This window comes from Protobothrops mucrosquamatus, unplaced genomic scaffold (assembly GCF_001527695.2).
Source record: "Protobothrops mucrosquamatus isolate PMUCROS unplaced genomic scaffold, P.Mucros_1.0 scaffold167, whole genome shotgun sequence".
Lineage (NCBI taxonomy): Eukaryota > Metazoa > Chordata > Lepidosauria > Squamata > Viperidae > Protobothrops > Protobothrops mucrosquamatus.
This window is the reverse complement of record NW_015386529.1, coordinates 644,891-668,878: the sequence shown is the minus strand read 5'-3', so window position 1 is coordinate 668,878 and position 23,988 is coordinate 644,891. Positions and strand designations below refer to the sequence as shown.

At 37.2% G+C, this 23,988-nt stretch overlaps 1 protein-coding gene across 1 annotated transcript in view; it reads left to right on the top strand.

Annotated features, from left to right (window-relative positions):
• Window positions 1-23,988, top strand: part of CTTNBP2 (cortactin binding protein 2) — a 124,707-nt gene that overhangs the window by 39,003 nt on the left and 61,716 nt on the right. The window contains 5 exon segments of the mRNA XM_015813551.1: window positions 2,256-2,480; window positions 6,132-7,770; window positions 13,932-14,135; window positions 15,772-15,871; window positions 23,537-23,687. Coding sequence (XP_015669037.1) covers window positions 2,256-2,480; window positions 6,132-7,770; window positions 13,932-14,135; window positions 15,772-15,871; window positions 23,537-23,687 — 2,319 coding nt within the window.

The window sequence follows — 23,988 nt, the reverse complement described above, 5'->3', positions numbered from 1 at the left end:
GGCTGATAGAATGCAAATTTAAGAAAAAATGTAATTTTCTATGTTTTGCAAAATCTTTTTCAAACATTAAAGATGTTCTGCCCTGAAATGCTTTTCACAAATATGTTTTAATGTCACAATAGCATGCTACATTTCTGCTAATTTCATATCTGTTTTATTTATATGAAAAATTAGATGCAAAATATGTGAGTGGGATACTCCTGTCTTCAGGGAATAGAAATTATGGTGAGAGGCAGGTTTTTTTTTTACTTCATTCCATGGGAAACTATTAGTAATGTCGCTCCTAATGCAAAATAGGCAATAGAAAATAAATGATTGTAAATCTACTCAGAATAGATGTAGGTCAATTTCTTCCAGGAAATTCTTGTTCCAGAAGAATTTATTTTTCTAAGAATAAAACTTTTCCAAAATAGTACAATTTTGCATTGAGATTCCTACATAAATAAGATCAGTTAAGGAGCAAATCAGTAGCCGCTGCCCTGCTCCTCATTTTTTTGTTTTTGCTCTAAAGGACAATTATTTATTAAAACTCATATGAACAATATAGTGAAAAAATATACATAATCAACTTTATACATGAATTTGGTACCTTTCAGAATTACTGTATTTTCTATGCAGTAAATTTCCTATGTCAGGAAAAGATTAGTCTATTTTTGATGAATTAAATGTATAATTCTAAATGTATAATTCAGGCTTTAGTAAGAAAAATGTATTTCTAGCTGTTTGCTTATTTTGTGACTAAAACAACTCTGAAATAGCCAGACTACATAAACTATATAGAGTATGTGCTTGTATAATTATAAATGTCAAACCCTTTTGGTATAATATTCTTCTGTTCTTTCTCTCTTACAGTGTTTCTGTCTAGTATGTCAGCAACAAAATCAATGTACTTTCTAGTTGATGGGAAACATTTCAAGGTTTTTGAAACACAAGGTGCTTATGAGTCACATAAAACTGATTTTTTTTCTACGGGCCAGTCAAAGATACTATTACTATATAAAGACAAACTAAACATGCATTCGCTATAAAATGTTCCTTAAGCTGTTTGCAAAGAGAATGTTTAAGGAAGTTTCCAGTGAGTTCTAAATTAGTATGTTGATCTTGAAGGAAGTATTGGGTTTAAACCCTGGCATCCAAAAAAAGGAACATTTGAGTATTTTTAGGAAGGCAAGGAGTTTTTAGAGAACAATTACTTCATTTTCTTCATGAAATGTGACCTGCTTTTCTTTCCCTGTCTCTTTTTAAGAAATGTCAAGGAAATATTAAATTTTCTACTATATGTAGGAGGCAAGCATTCTGGATATATATTTCATAAATGCAAGTGTGTGTGTGTGTGTGTGTGTGAGAGAGAGAGAGAGAGAGAGAGAGAGGACAAGAAAGAAACTAAAAATTGTCCCACTTTGACCTTCTTAGGTATAACAGAGAAATAAGAAATGTTGCCAAGCTTTCAAGATTTTCTTATTCATGCCTGTATTAATAGAATTTTGCATTGTTGCTTGTGACTTCAATTATATGACCTGGCCTTCCTTGAAGGGATCATATATACTTATATATTGTTTGTTCCACACTGAATGCTACATATCCCAATGGCATTTGATTCTGTTTTTTGAAATTACCAATTAGAGAACAATTATTTCTATATCAATAAGACTGATTAAAAAGCAATGCTGACTCTATTCAACTGAAACATGCCTATCTTGTCTTCATTAATACACTTAAAAATCTTGGTTCTACAAGGACACAGGAGTGCAAGTTGTGTAGCACTAACTGGTCAGACTCTGTGATGTTAGCAAAAAAAAACTTGGTTTGTAAAATTTAAAAATGAAGGAAAATAATAAGCATTTTTATTTGATGAATACACAAAAAGGATGTAAATCTATTTGCCTTAGAAGCCAACTGACTTTCGTAAGTACTACTTTAACAAAATCTTGAGAAGATTTTTGAGCACTTTTTATTGATACTTTTAAAAATCCTGTTTATAAAATTGTTAGTTACTCTCTGTTAATATTTACTTTCTGTGTTACTTGTCATGCTTCAAAGGAATGAGATCTTATAGAGAAAACTGCCATAATACTTACATATTCTAAAATGTGTTGATTTATTGTTAAAGACCCTGAAATAATTTGTAATCATCTAAACATGACTCAGGATGTTGATTGCTTTTCAGCAGCAGGTATATGTAGTTGGTGAGTCTGTGAATATATAATTTAACTATCATTAATTATTTGTGTTTGTCTCTCAATTTAATATTTCAGGCACGGAGGAAGGAGGTTTTTATCCAGGAACGATATGGCAGATTTAATCTTAGTGACCCATTTTTGGCTCTGCAGCGAGATTATGAAGCAGGGGCTGGTGCTAAAGAGAAGAAGTCTATCTGTACCAATCCACTCTCTATTTTGGAAGCTGTTATGGCGCATTGCAGAAAAATGCAAGAGAGGATGGCAGCTCAGTTGGTTACAGCAGAAAATAGGCAAAAGAAGGTATCCTTTCCATTTTTTCTTTTCTAGATGCTTAGTAGGAAAATAGGGATTTTTTTTTAACTTATACCAAAATAGACTCCTCTTTTAGTGGTATTTTATTACTGATGGTGAAATACTAATGGTAGAGTGTAAAATAGTAGGGTTGGAAGAGACCTTGGAGGTCTTCTAGTTCAACCCCTGTTCAAGCAGGAGTTCCTATACCATTCTGAACAAATGGCTGTCTAATCTCTTCTTGAAAACCTCCAGTAGTGGATATATTGCATTTCCTCTTAGCACTTCATGGTACACACATTTCCATCCTCAAATTCCATCCTCAACAGTTTCCCTGAGAGGAATGACTGGCCCAAAATCTCTACAGTTCAGGGCAGACTTGAGTAGCTCCAATTCCAGTCCAACATCATAACCTCCATGGCTCCATGCTTTGCTTTAACTGCCTTTGGGCAAGAAGAATAATTTCTTCTACTATTTGTGGATAGGCAGAATATAAACTTTCATAGCTTTGCTATAAGCAAACAACTAACAAAAACAAAATATTTTTACATAGCTGCTGATGGTTGACAAATCAACATAAGATTGGTTGTGAGACATCTGAAGCCAAACTATCTTTTGATTTTATTTATGTATATTTTGCCAATATCTGCATTGTCCTCCTTTGAATTAGAAACAGAGAGACCATGCATGAGCAAAATAGGGGGTTTCTGAGCTTTGATCTAGACAGGTTAATATTAGGAGTCTGTTATATGAAAGCAGGAAGTTTGAAGATCCTGAACTGAACATCTGATAATGAGTTGATAGGTAAGAAAATGTCCAGAACTTATTAAATCAGTCTTTTCCAACCTGTTTAAAACTGCAACTCCTATATATACTGATATTATGGGACTGGAAATTATATCAAAACATCTAGCAAGTTCCAGGTTGGAAAGAATTGTCCCTGATGGGATCAGATATCTGATCAAAATTCTCGGTGACAGAGAGGAATAGAATTCCTTCCTTCCTTCCTCCCTCCCTCCCTCCCTCCCTCCCTCTGATTTGCTACCTATCTCATTTCAAAATGACTTAGGTGGCTTATAGCATTAAAAACATAAAATCATAAGATAAATATTTCTCAAATGATAAAAATGGAATTACAATCAAAGATAAAATCATGCGGTAAAACTGCTGGTTTTAGAATTTCAAACCTAAGGTGCTTCCTATGTCTAAGCATTAGACATTCAAATATATCATAATGTCAATGAATGTTCAATAGAAAGCTTTTGTGATTTGTTATCCCAATGGTGAACATTCTATCCTAAAGACATTGTCTCCTGAGTAGGGCCATGGGAGATCTTAAATGTGGCTGTGTTGCTTCTTCAAGCGATCTCAGATGCACCCTAAAGCATGTGCACAGGAAAGTACATGAATGAGTTGTAAATAATTTAAATGCATAAGCCTATGGCCGACAAAATGTTGTTTTAATTTGATAGCCTTTTTGAGAGAAGTATAGGATTTATCTCTCCTCGATTATGTGTTTACTCCTGAAAGCTTATTAGAGTCATATTTGTCACTGCATTGAATTCATTGACTTTATTTGCTTGTAGGAACAATTATAATGAAATTTGAAAATATGGGAATTGCAGCTATGCTAGACTACAAATATAGCTGCCAACTCTAGCTTATAGGAAATGTCCTGATTCAGATACCGTGGCAAAAAAAATAAAATCACTAAAGAAGCTTCTGTTTTAGACAAATAATTTGTACCAGCAAGATAAGCAAACTAAGTATTTGAGCAGTAGGACACCAGTATTTTTTTTTGACAATTTAGATGTACTGCATCTGAAATCTGTGATACTACTTATTGGATTTGAAGGAGAAATAAAACAGTTTTCTAAGAATGGAGATAATGTGGAGCTTCACCTTTATCTATTGTAATTCTTTGCACCCCACCCAGCAGTGATCACAATAATGAAAGTTTCTACTGAGATTCCCAAGCTTCTCAGTGTGAAGCATTCATAAAAATCATAAAAAGATTACAGGTGCTGAAGTTCTTGAGTTATGATCATTCGTTCAGTGCTCACTCAAAATTACAGCAGCGCTGAATGAATGGTACTTATGCCTAGTCCCTGAAGTTTGTTTATTTATATCCTGGTTTTATTATTTATATAAATAACTGAAGGGAGAGGATATAACTATTACTCTTACTTCCTATTTTCCCCACAACCACAACCCTATGAGGTGGGTTGGGCTGAGATAAAATGACTGGCCCAAAGTCACCCAGCTGGCTTTCATCTCTATGTAGGACTAGAACTCACAGTCTGGTGCTTAACCACTATACCAGATGGCTGTCAAATTAATTAGAAGTCATGGTTGTTGCAGCACCCTTATGGATATGTGATCAAAATTCAGGTGCTTGGCAGCCCTCCTGCGCTTATATCCACAGGCGCATTTCAACCCCTACCACCTACCTATCTCCTCCCCACTTCTGTTTTTTTGGGGGGGCTCTCCCAGTTGACCCTCACCATCTTCTTGCTCCCATTACTGACCAAACACACATATCCTGGCCCTTCACAAAGCAGTTGCTGCCGTGTGAGGCATTCTTCCTGAGGTCATATTTGAGGGGCCAGGCTAAGCACACCTCATCAACACTGGGAGCAAAAAGACAGCAAGGGGCAGCGGGGGCAGCAGAGTGCAGGACAGCCAAGACCTCAGAGTGCAGAGTGGTAAGAGTAGGGCTTTACGCCACACTATGGGCTGGGCTGAATTGGACTGGGCTGGGGCATTGTGGCTTTGTACTGTACTGCTGGGCTGGGGCTTTGTATGGAATGACTTGAGGTGGAACCTTAGCTAACAACTGGTGGGATTCAGTTAACAATAAATTCCAGTCCCAATTGCTGTCATAAGTTGAGGATTACCTGTACTTTTGTTTGTGCCTCATCACACTTACTCATGTGCTTTGACACTTGCGAAGGGTGATACTTCAGAGATTCTGATGCCTAATGTGACAAAGTAAAACGTAATTTATGTGCCCCTCAAAAAGTTTAGGGCTAGAAATCTATTAACAAGTCTCAGTGCCGAAAGTGCTGTTAATTGCAGCCAGACATAACAGTACCATGATTCTTTTTATGACAATAGCATTGTGAGAACTGGAGTAGCCATGTACATCCATTTTATCTGGAGGTGTAACTTGATAGACTTCTGGTAATTTCTAGCAGTCCAGAGGTTACTTCTTAGAAGGATAGATATGCATTTTGAGAAAACAACTGAAAATATAGATTCACAGTATTGGTTTGAATAGTACATTTTTAAAATATGTATTAAATCAAAATAGTAAGAAAACACACAGAGAGAACTGAGGCATGAATGAAGAAAAATATACATGTCCCAGGATAATATTGCAAGACTGAATCTGAGTCGGTCTTTGGGACCACAGGTTTACTCTTCCGAGCTTTTGGACTAATGCTGGAGCATATGTACAGCTGAGACCTTTTTATAAGTTTTGTCCTTACTTATCTCTTTGAAAAACCAGCAAAACCAAATCTTTCACCCTTATTTAAACTTATATGAAAACTGACTATTGGCAATTGTTATAGTTATACCATTACTGTTTCTGAGTATGCACAAAAAATACTTTGAATATTTCTTGTGGTAATGAGGCTATTCTGCATTTCTTTGTAGTTGGAAATGGAGAAATTGCAACTACAAGCCCTTGAAATGGAACATAAGAAGCTCTGTGCTCGGCTGGAGGAGGAACGTGGCAAGAATAAACACGTTGTACTGATGCTAGTGAAAGAATGCAAACAACTATCCAGCAAAATGGTAGAAGAGGCCCAGAAGTTGGAAGAAGTCATGGCTAAATTTGAGGAAGAAAAAAAGAAGGCCAGGGAGTTAGAGGAATCTCTTGCTGTGGAAAAACAACGGAGCATACAGATGGAAGCCCAAATGGAAAAGCAGCTTTCTGAGTTCGACACAGAGAGGGAGCAGCTACATGCCTGCCTCAGCAGAGAAGAAGCTCACACAAGTGACCTCAAAGAAGAGAGAGAGAGAATGAGAAAAACAATTGAGCAGCTCAGCAAGGAAAATGATGCAAAACTCCACCTTTCTCTTCCACGAAGGAATAAAGAGAGAGGCTTCATTTCTGTCTCCACTGGAACAGAGGGACCAATTTTGAGGACGCTTTCCTGCCAGACAGATGCAGTATTAATAGACAATGGAAACGAAAGTGTTAGAAAGTTGCCTTTAAAGCATTCAACCATCCACCCTTTGCTTTTGGGGCACGCAAAAGTGAATGTATCCTCCAATGCAGCATTTATGAAGCCCATCATTGACAGGCATTCATCCTGCAGCGACCTTCTTTTGTCCCCTGTAACTTCTAATCTATCTCATAGTCAAATACGAATTGAGGAGAATGGACCAGTGGCTTCACCTGACTTAACAAGTCTTCCTTCCCCACTTCCAGATCATGTTGCATCCTCTCCGGCTCCCAGTATAGCATCCCAAAGCTACTTGCAAGCATCATCTGTTCCTTCCCCACATTCTCCATCTGTCAGCACTACTGGGCATCAAGGTCTGAATCCACGGGTCCAGGCAGCCAGATTTCGATTTCAATCCAATGCTAATGATCAAGATCAAAATGGAAACACGACTCAAAGCCATACATCAAGAGACGCCTCACCCACAAGTCGAGACAACCTAGTTGCCAAGCAGTTGGCTCGGAATACAGTCACTCAAGTCCTTTCAAGGTTCACCAGTCCTCAGGGCGTGGCACCTGGACGTCCAGGAATGTCACATTCAATAGATGTTGGCACTTACCCTCCCCCAATTAGCAGAATGAGTTTAAAGTCTCCCAGTGTTTCAAGGATTGACAGAGGAAATCCCCCTCCTATTCCTCCCAAAAAGCCAGGTCTTTCACAGACTCCGTCTCCACCACACCCACAACTTAAAGTAATTATGGATAGTGGTCGCTCCCCTAATGTAGGTGCCAAAACTGAAGGCAAATTCCTGGTTTCATCTTCTTCCTGTTCACCTCAAGGAATCAGGGTAATAAATGAAGAGGTTATGTCTAGGTCCTCACCACAGCTGCCACCAAAACCAACAATAGATTTACCTGTGGCATCTGCAGGCTGTGCCATTCCATCCATGGACATGCCTCAGGTGGGTGCCTGGCCTTCCCCGTCCCCTGGACTGAGCCAACCTGCATGTTCCGACAGCTCCTTTGTCATTCCCTCCACCATTGCCTGTAGCTCTTCCATAAACCCTCTTAGTGCTTCATCCTGTAGACCATGTGATTCAGACAGCCTCCTGGTAACAGCATCAGGTAAAGGGTGATGTACCTGCTAAACTCCTTCCTTTTTTTACATTGTCATATAAATATATATTTTTTCTCCATAGATTCCTTTTCCCTAAGATTCTCTTTTGCCTTTTCTCTTCCTTCCTTTTTTCCCTTTTCCTGTGTCACATTGCACTTCCACTTAATGCCTTTCAGGGGTTTGGGAAATTCATTTGTTTTCATGAATTCTGATTATTTTTCATAGCCAACTTTTTTCTTTTTTCAAGAAAGTTGAAGGAATATCTTAGAGGGATTGTCTTAAAATTAGAAGTCTTTTTCATGTGTTGTTTGGTATTGTAGTATGGGATGGGGAGGAGGGAAGGTCTTTTGTTCAATCCATTCCTTCACAGTTCTTTTCTCCCTAAGAATTGAGGGTACATTTTCAAAAGAACTCTTAGTGGAAAAAAAATAGACCAAATGAAGAGAAAGGTCAGAAAATACTTAATTGCTTTTGCTGCTCACCAGTCTTTGCTTCATCTTTGTTAACTGCTTTATCTGATAAAAGAAAGCTGTCAAGAAATAGAATGATTGAAACATTTATATCTTGCCCTTTTGGGGAAGAAGTACTGCTCCTAGTCAGTTATAGTGTTTAAAAATGACAATTTCATAACAATAACAGCACAAAGCAAATTGTCCAAAGAGAAAAGGTCAGCTGTTCTCTGCTGTCTGCAATAAATCTTCAGTAACTGTTAAAAACAGCAAAGGAGGGGAAGAGCATATTCCCTGAGTGGGATAAGATGGGGATTTTTTTTTTTAATGAAAACACTTTGTTGGTTTTATAATGTGTTTACTCTACTTTCTATTAATACGTTTTAAACTAAAAGGGAAATTGCATTACTTTTATGAATCACTGTATACAGTCCTGCTGTAGTGCAACTGAAAATGGCTATAGATTATAGCCCTAACTAGTCTTTGCCATTTTATTCACAAAATCCTTACACTTCTGAACATGTTTTAGTGATTAGTTTAAAACTTATTAAAAATAAAAATTGACTTCAATTAAGCATAATTATTTTTTCAGTCTAAAATGCTTTAAAATGCTTTTTGTTCTAAACTCAATGCAAAGTCTTAGCACTTCATTAAATATTCTTCAACTGAAGGTAGATTAATCATTATGAAAGTATCTATTAGATTAATTAGTTGAACTTGTTGTGGTTATGCTTAGATTTAATATTTTGCCATATTTTAATTTATGAATATGGTAATTTAATGTCAAACATGTTTTTGAATAATTGTTTCTCAACTTTCAGTGGTAAAAGCAGACTTAAATATAGTTATGGATCTGTTTTGTTTTGATAAAGCCAGCACAGTGTAACTTCAAAAATTCCTATTCAACAATTAATAACCAAATGGTTCACATATTAACCCTGGGGGTGTGAAATACCCATATTGCATACTCGACATAATACTGTATTTACTTTTCATGTGATGATTGCAATTCCACATAGTTTAAGGCATTCTGATTCTTTCCCTCACTTGCGATGTCACATGAACTAGGGGTTTTGCCCGATTTCAGGAGAATATGAAGGGTACTCTATATTTGCGTGCATTGAGTATTCTCAGTGACACCACTTAAAATAAGTGAAGCTGGCATAGAACCACATTTGTTCCTTATGTTGAGTGTGTCCAGTCACATTCTACTGCACTCCCAAAAATAGTATATGAAGCTATTGGAGGCTTTGCTTCACTGATCTAAAATAAATGAATTGCTTTGTCCTCTAGTAGATATCAAAACTATTAGTTATCTAAGAGAAAAGGGGGGAGAGAAAAGAATTTGTAGCTTTTTACATCCTTATGAACATAATATTACCTTTAGATTTTAAGCCAGAATTATTTTTGTTAGGAATAATTGTAGGAAATTATGAGAAGGAATGTGTATATTTAATGTTATATGTATTAACTGCAGCGAGAACTGTATTTGCTCAACATTGGAAGGATGAAGAATTAGCAGCTGAGGAAGAGATAATTAAGAAAATTTTAGATTGTGCAGAAATGGACAGACTGACACTAAAAATGAAAGAGAAAGAAGATTCAGATTACTTTAGAACATGGGATACATTTTATCAATGGCTAGAAAAAACGAGATAGAGAGAAAGGGGTTTAACATGTATTAGTAAATTGAACATTGGAACCCAGACAATATGTTGCTGATAAAATATTAAGGATTTGTGACTATAAAAAATTAATAAAATATTAACTCTTTATGGAAAGTGTTTGGAAGATTAGCATCAACTATTTTAAAGCCAATAAATATTAGGTTTATAATCAAGAAAGAGAAATTTTATAATGCTCTAATCAATTGAATTTCCCATTCCCTCAGCTTATATTTTCTTTCATTTAAAAAAAAATCCTTTCAACCAACCTACATGATTCCATATGGTTTGTTTCTAATGTAAGGTTGGTAATGAATTCTTTATTAACCATCTCCATAAACTGAAGCTGATGCCAGAAGCTGTTTTTTCTGCCTTGTTCCTTTCATTCTTCATCACTGCATGCCCAATTCTCCTTTCCAGATGCTTTATGTTTACTAACTTTTGCATATAAAACCACAAAGCTTATTCACGATTCCTAATTTTATTACACAACTAAGTGTATTCAAAGCTCCTGCTTGTTTATAAGATCTTTCAATTTAGCATGGATTGAACATTATGCTTAATTAATGCAATGCAACTATTACTGCTTAATTTTTAAGTGTTTAGTGTTGTTTTAGAAGACAGAAAAGGTCCCTCACGGGGCTGCTTCACTCATGTGAAGGGGCTGCTTCACTACATTGAATTCAGGTTCCCCTATAAAATATATATTTGTGCCATATTTTGTGTGCAGCAGTCTACCTGTGAAGTTTCAGAGATTTTTCAAAGATACTGCATTCAACATTAGAATCCTGTTAATTGCAAATGAGCTTATAAAGATGAAATGTAAGCATTGCTAATGCAGTATAATTAATAACCAGATAGCTCATAGTACTCAGTTGATCTTTAATGAATAACTGTGTTCCTGAATTAGAAGTCTTTTCCAGAGGTTTACTCTCAACATTGTTTTCTGTGTGGTCTGGTCACTATAGATAGTTCTCAACTTATGATGACAATGGGCCTGGAATTTTTGTCCTATGTTTTTGTGGTCGTAAACCCAGTCAGACCCAATTTTATGACAATTTTTACAGTAGTCATTAAGTGAATCCAGTGCATGTTGTTTGTCATTTTTTCCCCTGGAAATCAGCAAAAAAGACTGCAAATTGCATTTTTGTGACTGCAGGATGCAGTCTGTCATAAATGTGAGCCGGCAAGCATTCAAATTGTGCATAGGTGATTATGGGAGTGGTGCAGTAGTCATAAGTGTAAGTCACTTTTTATTGTAACTTTGAATCATCTTTAAGCAAATGGTTGTAGGTTGAGAACTACCTACATTATAAACCCATGCTGTCATTTGATTGCTGCAGTTCACAATAGTGCTAAATAAGACATTGATGCTGAAAGTTTATTTCCTTCTTCTCCTCTTTTCGATACGAAACTGTAGGGAATTAGGAATAAATTCATTATTAAATTCAGTCCATTAAAAAAAAGTCTTTATACCTGTGGCAGACTGTGAAGTGGGCTGGTCTTCTATTATACCTGCTTTAACTTATTGCTAAGAATATTATCATAGCAAGAATGGATTGGTTCCACAATAATCACATTACCTAGAATTCATCATCCTTGTTTATTCCGTTTTAAGAAAAAAATGAACTCAGTGTCCACCTCCATATTTTCAGAACCAAACTGGGTTGCTTTGAGCAGAGAATACTAAGCCCAGTGATTCTATTGTGTCAACATAATTTGATGAAGAGGATAAAAGTTACAATTATTGTATAATTGTTTCTATTATTTGTATTTTAAAGAGTAAGCATGAATTCTAATTTGATATTTAACATGAAGAAAATAGTTTATTCCATAAAGGTGGCCTCGGTCAGTCAAACTGAACAATGAAAAATTGAGACATATTCATCAAAGTTCTAACTAGTGATCTATCAAGGGAAATAATCTAGTTTAAACTACAAAGGTTTTTCACCTGTTTTGCCTATATTCTGTTTCATATTGTTTTCAATTTTGGTTAATGGTTTTGATTTATTTTTAAAAAAATATGTGACAGAAGCTTTTAACAGTTGCTTGTAGCTTTGTAAGTAAAACAAATCTTATGAAATTCACATGACACGATTCTGTATTGTTTCCTTTCCTCGATGAAACACTAAACTTTCTGTGATGGCCTGCCCTGCAGGAACTTGGTGCTTTAGAACACAACATATTTATGTTCAGAAAAGCTAGCCCTTGGGTAAAAGAGTCATTTGTGGCTTGCTGTGGATGCTGCAACCAAGAAGCCTGTGCTACCAAGAAGTTTAAGTTGGTCTCCTTCCCCCCACCATCAATCACTAGCCTAACCTTGAGTTCTCTGTTGGAATCTTGGCTTGGGAATAGAATTATTTTTTTTTTCATTTTTTATAGAACAGCTTTCTCTTCTAGAAGGAGCTCCACGATGGCATAGATTAATTAGGGACAAAAGTAATATTTGTGGAGAAAATAAGAAACTATTGCTATCATTTTAGCAAAAGACTGATTCCAGGGTAAAGTTCAGGATGCTGATGGCCTTCTTGCTCATTTCCTGCCTTTTCTTTACTATTTTCCTCTTCATTTACCTTTTTTTTCACCCATCAATGTGCCTTGCTATCTATTTAAGTTTTCAGTGCCTCCCTTTTGGCCCACTAAATATTTTCCAAGACCAAGGAGACCTACTATAACTCAATTATCTGGAGCAGACATTGGGAATTATAGCCCCTTTATGACTTGTGGGCTTCAACTCCTAGAATTATGGCTGGCTCAGGAATTCTGGGAGTTGAAGTCCACAAGTCATAAAAGGGCCATAGTTCCCCACCCCTGATCTAGAGGCTGATTAGGCTGTAATACTACCATAACTACTTTCTTTATATGCATTTTGGATCTATATATTTGAAATTACTTTCAAGTCCAATTTTCTTTCTCTGTTTTAGCCAAATCTGATTATTGCCATTGTAAACACTCCACCTTTAATGAAATTTACTAATATTTCATCATGGAATGGAAGCCTAAGTATAAATTCATTGAAAAAGCACTATTTGGAAATTGATTAATAATGAATTGTAATATGGATATGATTATAAAGTATTTTCTACACTGATATTTGATAGCATAAATGCCAAATTGCAATGCAAACATTATTCTAAACCTTATTTTCCCATCATGGTACCTTCCAGGTGTTTGCAAAGAATTATGATGATTGAAGTTGAACATATTTGGAAGGCATCCAGTTGTGGAAGGTGGCCATACATGATATCTTACTTAAAGAAATTAATGACCTCTTGGGAATAGAATAGAATAGTTTATATGTAATGAATATTCTTCAAAGAAGAAGACAGATTCCTTTATACTTACTCATTTTTAGTGAGCAGTTCACAGTTCCAAACTTCTTTATTTTCAATCCTCTTCTCTATTTCCTTTTGCAGACTTTTGATCAAGGAAGAGTTCACAAAGTTTTCCGCACCATATATAGCAAACTTCATGTACTTAATAAGCTGTCCTCTAAAGCTGCTAACCTCTGATACCTGGAATGTCTAACCAAGATAACCTTTATGATTTTCTAAAGTTCTGGTCTGTCAGTTGCCTTTCTTAAAGGATGACGTGGACCTTTGCCCAGTAATGTTTTATGACATTTACTAATTGTGCACTGTAGCCTTCTTTTTAAAAACACCACAAAAAATGTAGCAGTGGCATTAAAAATGACACTACAAAGTGATTAGGCCACCAGAAAAACAAGTATGCATCAATTACAGGGCTTTCAACTGTTTCTTCTGAAATGCACTTTCAATTAAAATATCTTTTTATACATTTAAAATGAAATTTCTTTAATTGTTATTTGTAAGACATGGCATTTCAGAGTTTTTAAGAAGGGGCATAATCCTGTATGAAATATCTCAAAGCTTTCCTACTAAATTTAGAGCTAAGTGTGACTTTAATTTTCTTGGGATGCAGGATTGACAAAATGTCAGAGTTTTCATTTCGTTGAGCATTGTATAATAACTTGCAAAGTGAGCAGCATTAACTTCTTGTGTGTTCTCTCTAACGGATGTTGCTTTTAACTCACAGGCTGGTCTTCCTCCCTAACCCCTTTATTAATGAGTGGTGGTCCTGTTCCCCTGGGTGGCAGGTCCACCCTTCTTCACCAAGCTGCTGCCCAGGGAAATGTCACTTTATTGTCAATGCTGCTTAATGAAGAAGGTCTGAACATTAATGATTCCTGTGAAGATGGCTGTTCTGCCTTGTATTCTGCTGCTAGGAATGGACATACAGGTGTGGAATTTCTCAGATTTTATTATATTGGGCCGTTATCTAAATGCTGTTTTCAAATTAATAATATTCTTCTTCTTGTGCCATATCCGTTATCGGACGTTGGCGATCATTGTTGGCGATCCTGTTTTTATCAGCAGCTGCACGAAAAAGTGCTGCTGAGTTTGCTCCAAACCAATCCCTTAGATTTTGAAGCCACGATGTTCTTCTTCTGCCTGGACCTCGTTTGCCTTCAATCTTTCCCTGGAGGATTAAATGGAGTATGCCGTATTTTTCTGGGTGTCGCATCACATGTCTGAAATATTCTAATTTTCGTTTTTTAATTCTTTTGATGATTTCCCTTGGCTTTCTCAGGCGGCTTATCACCTCATTTCTGATCTTGTCAACCCAGCTTATACATAACAGCCGCCTGTAAATCCACATTTCAAATGCTTCTAGTATAATAATATTGCAGTTCCAAATATTAGGAGTAGGTAACCTATAGTCTAAAAGCAACATATGCTCCCATCAAAATTACATTGCTGAAATTTGTGAGAAATCACTGATTATCAACAATGTAATTTTATCGTGTATTTTATTTTTAAAAAGTGTGTTAAATCTCCATAAGTATTATTCTGTAGTCCTTCTAAAAAGGCATGATAAAATCTTGTACAACCATTAAATAGGCTGCATAGTTCCTCTTTTAGTACCAGGAACAGCTCCTGCTATTTAACAGCAGAATTTTGTAACACCAAAATATTTTGCACTTGGCATAGGATTTTGCATATAGAAATTTGTTTCAAAATGTTTGTAGACTGATTCAGACTGCTGAGAACTGTTCATCAACACTGAATAAAGAAGACTTAGAAAGTAATTTAGTGTCAGTAGGCCCACAATGGCTAAGAGGGAAATAACCTCATAACGAACATGGAGATTTGTTGGGAGCAGATCAACAATCTATCTAATCCAGTATCTTGTTTCCCACAGAGGCCAATTCTCTGGGAAAATCTTAAGCAAGGCCAAAACACAGTAGTCAGCAAGAACTTGCCTTCAGAAGTTGTAGGTATTTCATCACTGGAAGTTTTTAAGAAAAGACTGGACAGCCACCTATCTGAAATGGTAGTGGGTCTCCTGCTTGAGCAGGGGGTTGGACTAGAAGACCTCCAAGGTTCCTTCCAGCTCTATTCTGATTGATTGAACTTTGTATCTTGGTGCTCTAAGACAGCCATTATAACTAGTAATCATCTGTATACTTTTTCTTTATGTGTTTGTCTAATGTCCTAAGCTAAGATGTCCTATTACATCTTGTGGCAGAAAATGTAATTGGCAGGAAATTTCCAATCCATTTTGCTCATGTCTAAATTCTTTTGGCAGTTCTTTAAAGCAGGCTGCTATAAAATACAACATATACTTTTATTTATTTATTTATTTATTTCATGAATTGGGTAGCTGCCCAGTACCAAATGGAACTCTGAGTGGGACATATCCCACTGACCTAGAAGTTAGTCTATTAAACTGTCTCAAAACTTTTGAAGAATTCCACTGCAGGAGATTTTAAAAACTGTTTTGATAAGCAAAGACTTTTGGAACTGTCATTAAACTTAATTGTAATTTATTCCTCCTCTTCCCATTTTTCCCCTCCATATATTTCAACTCATAGATTGTGTAAGATTGCTGCTGACTTCAGAAGCACAAGTTGACCTTATTGATAAAAACGGCTTTACTCCTTTGTGTTCAGCAGTCGCTCAGGGACATTGCAAGTAAGTAATTTACCAATTATGTCTTTCTTTCCTGTCAAGCAAAATGACATGTGTTCTTTAAGTTTCAGTTTTGGAATGTATAAATGTTGTGAGTGAATTAAGGCAAAGAAATGCTTGGCCCTCCTATAATTCTTCCTTGCAGTATGCATTATTGAGATGATTTAAGAATTTTTTTAATGAGCTGATTTAGGATTCTTTTTATGATTATGTTACAGGGAACTCCTGCTTAAAATTGATTTTTTTATTAGAAATGGACAGCTCTCTCTACCTGTCTACCTTAAAGAAGTTGTACCTTTTCCTGGACATATGCCATGACTCCATGGAATCAGAAAAAAAGAAACTGCTTGGGATAAGCAGGTAGCAAAGGCTACAACCATATCACTCTTCTCTTAGTGCCTTGATAATTCAAATCTATATTTTCCTGAGCACCACCATTCCCACATAGGTTCCCTGTAAGCCAAGGAGAGGTCAGGAGTTCTTTAAGGAGCAGTCAAAAATAGAAAAAGGAGGCCCATGCTGTATCCAGATACTACACATCACTAGTTTTCATATATAAATGCAGAGACGTATTTGAGATTGTAGACCCCTCTCCACCACATAGTTCACATTTTTGCTTTCATATGTGTGTAGAAAAGGGAAAATTGGGCTACTGTGCCTTGTTTTCTTCAAGAGCATCTCTAAAGTGAAGCTTTATATTGATTTATAGTTTGATTTTTCTTGAGAGCCTTATCAGACATTTCTTTGCAGGCACAAATTAAGATGATATGAAAACATTGGCAGTTACTGGCAGCCAGTGAAGAAATTGCATGCATAAAGATATTTCCTTTCAATCTTCAAAACTAATCTGCTTAGAAGACAAAACCTCCTATCAACTCCACTTAACTGCAGACAGAATAGAATAGGGTAGGATATTTCATTTTCTGCAACACCTGAGAAAAATTGCATAAAGGTTTAAATTGTTTGAAAGAGTGATGGACTGAAGAAATCTTTAAAGAACTTAATAAAGACGAATATTTGATATCCCCATGCTAGAATTGTTATTGGTATGCTTGCTAACGTACATGTATAGGAGATAAAGATGAAGTATCTGCAGTAAAATGCATAATTCTTCTGAGCAAGGGCAGCTTCTTATTTTGTCTGCCATGTAGAAGGAACCATCCATCTGTAGACTGATTCTGTCTCGGAGGCTAACTAGATAGGGTGGAGAAGAGAATCTCTTCTCTAAAATGTCTGCAATATTAAATCACTTGTTGACCGATGAAAAGGTTTCTTACTTGCTTACTTGCTTCCTGCCTTCTTCCAACCTGAGCAGAATATTTAAATGGCAAAAACTTTGATAGTTATTCTGGTTGGTCTATCACTGTAGAACTGTTTCAACAAATTAGCAAGTCCATAAACAACAGAAAAGGCAGCATTGCAAAACTGTGAGCTCCCATGAGTGTTCATGTTTGTCCTTTCCAGCTATCTATGGGCCCTCCCAATTCTCTCTCTCTTGACCCATATGATGGGCAGGATTTCAGCCCATGACAATCATCGATTCCAATAGTATGAAGATCAGGGAAGGGGATGGGGATTCCAATAGTACAGGCATGTCAAACTGCCAGCCCGCAGGCCGGATGTGCGATGCCGAAACCATGCCCACCCCATTGCCAGCAATGGGAAAAAGTCACGTGACGTCACGAGTTTGACATGCCTGCAGTAGTATAAAGATCAGGGAAGGGGATGGGAAAAAATACCTTGCCATAAAACATGACAGCTCCAGTATTCATATGGGGTGAGCACTATTCTTCAATCTACACCTCTCAGTCCCTCTGAAATGAATTATGCATCACAACTCTGGAAGGATTTAATGGGGTCATTTCCTAATCGGGAATAATACATTAGAGAAAGGGCTATCATCAGACTATGCCTCGGTTATCCCGAGGGAAACATAGAAGCAAACCTTTGGGATAGATCTCTTCTAAATGATTCAGCATGCTGACTAGGTTGCAGTCTGTTCACAGAAATCTAAAAAGTAGAAGACGTTTCCAAATTTCTCTATAGGCCTCAATCTGATTCAGAAGCCCTCTTAAATGAGGGCTTCCTTTTTAAATAAGAACAAATTCACAAACAGAAAGTCAACAATAAGTACATCAGCCAAAGAAAGGGCTTACTGTGCCCCTGGCTTCCAAAGCTATCTCTTCAAGTTATTGTCCTGCTCGTCTATCTCATGTTCATATAAATATGAGGTACTTTTACTTGGACTCCAGCATCATAGATAAAGAAGAGCCATTCTCTAGTGATAAGAATAAAAGGATTAGGTACATAAGCCACCTAAGTGGCAATAACACCCTCTAGAAATTTATTGTTACAGTAGAACTATTAAGAGCTTAAATTTCCTAGGAGGATTAGTGATTTAATCCTACATCCACCCCATCCCCAAAGCACTTTCTTTTTTCTTTCTTATAATTTGCCCAAATAGCTATCAAAAACATATGGGAATGTGGTAGTGAAAAGGAATAGGACAATCCACTAAAAGGATTATATAATAGGAACCAAAAATTAGTCTTTTTGTTAGAATCATCCAAACCTCCCACTTGGAATCACCAAACCTTTGATATTCTTCATTTGAACATGCAGGCAAAAAGTTCAACCTGGGGAGAATTCATTTTTCATATAGGTTAATAAAAGTTATTCTATTGGCTCCTGGTTTAACCTAGTGGTATGAATTCTGAGATTGATAAATTTGGACAATTCCATGCTACAGTCCCTCTTTATCTTGTTTAGTTAATCTGCAGGCATTTCAGATATTCAGATAATTCATTCAGTGGATCTTTCAGGTGTACTTATTATGTTTCCAACCATTATTCCCACAAATGTGGAGATTCATGTGATTCATGAACAGAGTATTCAGTGTTTTTATAGACATACTTGTAATGACAAGAAATACCATTTGCCTGCAAGCAAGAACTGGTGTCATCACAAAATAGACAAGATGAAGAAAATGAAGAAGCCAAGGTGCTCTGGGACTTTAGAAGTCAAACAGACAAGTATCTGCCAGACAACATCCCAGATTTAACAGTTGTTGATAAGAAAGACAAAAACATCAGAATACTGGATGTGGCATACCTGGAAACAGCAGAATACAAGAGAAAGAACTGAAGAACATAACAAAATACAAATCTGCAAATACAAGTAGGTGGACAGTGGCAAAAGAAAGCAAAGACACTATCAATAATAACAGGTGCCTTGGGTGCAATCCCCCCAAAACTGAAGCACTCCTTGAACACTATCAGGATTGACAAAATCACCATTGGTCAATGGCAAAAGGCAAATTCATTAGGAACAACTTACAACCTCTGCCAATATCAAAAACACCATCAAAAAACATCATCTGCCTATCCAAGGCCCTTCTGAAGGACTTGACAGGTGGATAAAAATGCCAAATCCAGTGTAAATATTGGGTGCAACCAACAATAATTGATAAACAATTGTAATCTAATAACTAAAATGCTGTTAATAAAAGCCATTTATTTTGAGATAGGTGAGAGGTTACTCAGGCCACAAGCAATCTGCCACACTACACTGACACCTAAACTCTGCTTGATTGGCAACAGTGCAAGGTTTTCAGCCCAAGTGCCATACATTCTCAGGGTTGTGTAGCAGTCAGCAGCCTGTCCACCAATTAAGGTTCTGAACCCTTCTCATGTGTAGCCCAGGTAGAGTGTATTGTGGCAGTCAAGTGAGCAAGATATCTAGGTTTCTAGATGGCAGTAAAAAAAAGAAAAGGAAGTCACAATCCAGTCACACTAACTACTTTCCTTTGCATCGATTTTTTTCAGATATTTTGAATTATAATACCCAGAATTTTCCCCTAGGAAGGACATCAGTTAAGGGAAGGGTTCCTGTTTACAATAAAACAGAATGGAAACTTCACAATGCCACATTTGCCAAAGCAGGAACTCTCACTCATTATAACTTTCTATCAGGGGGCACTTTGCTTCTGCTCTTAAAAATGAATTCTGAGGACTGGGTGGATAAGTGGCGGGAGTTGGTTTTTTCCCCCCTCTTTAAATACAATTAAACTTTAAAATGCAATTAACACTAAGAGCAATCATGTTACTTCTGTTAAGGCAGATACCTTTCAAATATTTAAACTAGAATACCCATAAGCTTCATCCAGTATAATTAAAAGACTTCCAAGAATTATTGGAATTGTAGCCTTAAATATCAAGGGACACAAAACCTGTGCATGTGTCTAGGAACAAAATGAAGGACCATTTATGCATTGTTTAGCCAATCTGTATCTCTGACATAAATAGCAGAAAAAAATATTGCATCACATTGCAATGATTGTAATAGATGTTTTAAAAGTTTTTCCTACTAAACTAGAATTACAACACTCAAAGGTAGTTATTGTATGTTTTGTCAACTGCATCTGTAGATAAGTTGCAGCCCATTTTTTTTGTATATTTCAGTCTACTTATTGTAACAATATAAATGCTTACTTGCTCCCATTTTGTCCAAATTATTCTAAGCTTTAAAAAAACAGTGGTGTTAAAGCAATGCAGAGCAGTGTACAAAAATGTTATAGCAGCAAGTGACTTTAGACCTGCCTTTCTCATCAGAAAGCATCATACTAGATGCTAACCTAGTTGATCACCAATATTATTTCTATTATATTATTTGCTATGTAAGTTATTGTCTTTTATGCCTGCTTTTTACTTATATCTGTAATTGTAGTATATGTGTTTGATACAGCATTTTCTATTCTAGGGGTGATAGTAATGCTTTGTAATCACAAATCATTGAGAGGCTGTAAATATTGGAATTGTACATAATTCAGAGAAGGGTGGTGCAGGTTTTTCTGCAGAGTTGTCTTCTTAACTGATCCCTGACCTGTGACAACCCTGTTTATATTCCAGAGATTGTCATTTCTCTTTGGTGGCATGGCACAGAGTTTAGCACAGAATTATAACAAAGGTTTGAATTAATTTCTTCCTTCCATCAGTTTAGATGTTTGACTGTATGGTGTCCAGCAAACAAAGTCAATGGCGAAATTAGATTCACTTAATGATTACATGCATTAACAACTGCAGTGATTCACTTAACCATGGCAAAACGATCATAAAATTGGGCATGACTCACTTAACAACTTCCTTGCTTAAAAGCAGAAATTCTGGCCCAAATTGTGGTCATAAGTTGAGGACTATGTTACTTTCATTACTTTTCCTCTTATCTCAATTCTCTGAAATTTTGAAAGGTCCTCCTTCATTCTGAAAAATTCTTATATATCTTTAGATCCTTTGATTAAGTCTTCCTGTAATATAGAGGTCCCCAACCCCCAGTCCGTGGACCAATACCAGGCTGCAGCATGCTAGCAACTGGCCCGCACAAACAAGCAAAGCCCCATCCGCAAGATGTAGGCAGCACACAAAACCACGCACCCTCAAGTCTGCAGAAAAATCTCTCTCCACGGAACTGGTCCCTGGGGACCTCTGCTGCAATAAACACTTTTTTCTCTGTTTCATGCATGAATATTATCTCATCTTAAACTTATTTCAAATTGGTTGAGCTAGTTCTTGCAATGCTGAACAGTTCATGTCAGAAAATGTTATTTATGATGCATAACAGAAAAAAGCAACAGACATTGTTTTCCCAGTGGGCTGGGTGCAGAGCAATAATGATGCTGTATAAACCTGCCCTTAGGGCCTGGCCCATTCTTCCACAGGTGAAGGCTGGTCATGTGGACTAGCCCTAAGACTTCTCAAGCCTGGATTAGGGAGCAAGGCTTTTCCCAATATTTCTATATTATTTATTTACAGGAAACCTATTTTTGCTGATTATATTTTGCAGAAGAATTGGTCAAAAATTCCTTTCTTCTTAAGCTCATGAGGTGTCCTCAGTCTTCTTATGACATCCTGAACAGCCAATAATATTAGCAATATGTAAAGCACAGAGTAAATAGATATCATTTAAAATCAAAGGAATATGCAAAATTCATAGTAAATATAACCAACTGTTTCAAAAGATAAAAAAGGGGGAAGAGAACCTGTGATTTAAACACAGTGAGTAGGCTTGGAACTGTATGGCATAATATTTCCTTCAAATCTATTTTGGCCAGTCATCTAGGATTCTGTAGAAAAATAATTGATAAATAGTATTTCTTTGAAGCTGTATTTTGTCAAAGTCTGCTGTTCTTCTTGAGGAAGTATAGTTGAATGTTTTTAAGAAAATTGGAAAAAGTACACAATTAGTAACACTAAAGTACACATTAATAACAATGAACAACAAAGAGTCTTGAATTAAGGACTGTTTTTTTCTCAGCTATTCCATTTATATTAAATTACATCTCTCTATGCCAGAGGTGTCAAACTCAATTTCATTGAGGCCGCATCAGCATTGCGGTTGTCCTTGGGGGGGGCGGGTAGGTGTGGCCAGGGTGGTCACGGCCTATTGGGTGGGCGTGGCTGGAGTGGGTGTGGCCTACTGGGTGGGCATGGCCAGCTCTTCAATGTTTGCGTCAAGGGTGCCTGTGGGGCCTGGGCAGGAGTGGGACAGATCTGAGGGTCTCTAGCAGAAGGGGATGGGACTGGGGCAAGTGCCAAGGCATGGTCCACTGGAAGAGTCTCACTGTTCCTCTCAGGCCATGCGAGGGGGGCTGGATGGTGCCACGGGCTTCCCGGAGCCAGGTAGCGCGAATCTGAAAAGAAGCACGACGCCACCCAGCCCCCAGCCTGCCCAGTTTCAGCAGGCAGTGGGGCGCTCTCCTCACAGCGCTGAGAGGCTGAGCCGGGCAGTGCGAAGCTCGCCAGATTTGTACCTTGCTGCCTGCTAAAATCGGGCAGGCTGGGGGCTGAGAGGCAGTGCACTTCTTTTTGGATTCACACCACCTGGCTCAGCCTCTTGGCGCTGTCAGGACAGCGCCCCACTGCCTGCTGAAACCTCTCCCTCAGAGCCCCTCAAGCCGGATATGTGAAGTAGGCAAGGGCCATTTGCTGGCCACTTCCAGGCGATGGTGCATTTCTTTATTCCTCACAAAGCCTCCCCAGCACGTGCCCAGAGGGCAGGGCCAACGTGGCAGGGGCCGGTCCCTTGCTGTTTCCAGACGGCCTTGTGGAGCTAAGACTGAATGCGTTTCAGCATAGATGGCCACCACAAAATTGTACATTGGCTCCCGGGCGACCTGAGCCGGGGCCAAGGCAGGGGGGCCATTCCCTCACTGTTTCCAGGATGGCTTCGTGGGCCACATGAAACCACATCGCGGGCTGCATCAGGCCCCCGGGCCTTGTGTTTGACATGTCTGCTCTATGCAAATGTTTTTGTAGACAGAAATATTGAATATGGATATTTAAAATTCTGTATCTGCTTTTAATATTACAGTCTCCCTTATATATTCTTGCAAACAGTGCATTTTTAAATATTTGTTCCTGTGTAGTTTTTTTTTTGTTTGGAGTTCTTTATTTATGCTTGTTTCTTATATCTTCTAGGAGCACTGTTTGTTTGGGACTGAATTGTTCCATGCTCTGATTTATTTATGTATTGAATTTATCTAGCCAGTTTATATAACTGATTAAATGTGTGCATGCTTAAAAAGATTGTAGATGAATGATATTGTAAAGGTCAGGTATTTTTATATATCTTTTCTTTTTCCTAACCCTCTTTTGTCAATTTTTCTTTCCTTAGATCTGCAGAATTATTAATCATGTATCATGCCAATGTTAATCATGCTGCTGAAAAAGGAGAGACTCCTTTACATTTGGCCTGTAGAAATGGAAATATTGAATGTGTCAAACTTTTACTGGAAGCTGGAGCAGATAGAAGTGCAAATACCTCTGTAAGTCTGAATTCTTTCTTATTCAACATTTCTGTTGAGATGTATCTTATTTTTGTTGGTTTGTTTTTTAGACTTATAGCCTCCCTTTTGGTCAGGAATTCAAGGCACGTCTATATAGTGCTATTCTTCCCCACAGGAGCCCTACAAGATTCGATAGGCTAAGAGAGTGACTGCCAATAACCTAGCACACAATTTTGCCTCTCATAAAGTAGATAGAGAAAGGAACTAAGAGATCAGCCATATTGGATTTAATTCTCACTAGCAGAGATGAAATTAGAAGGTGTTGAAGTTACCGGAACCT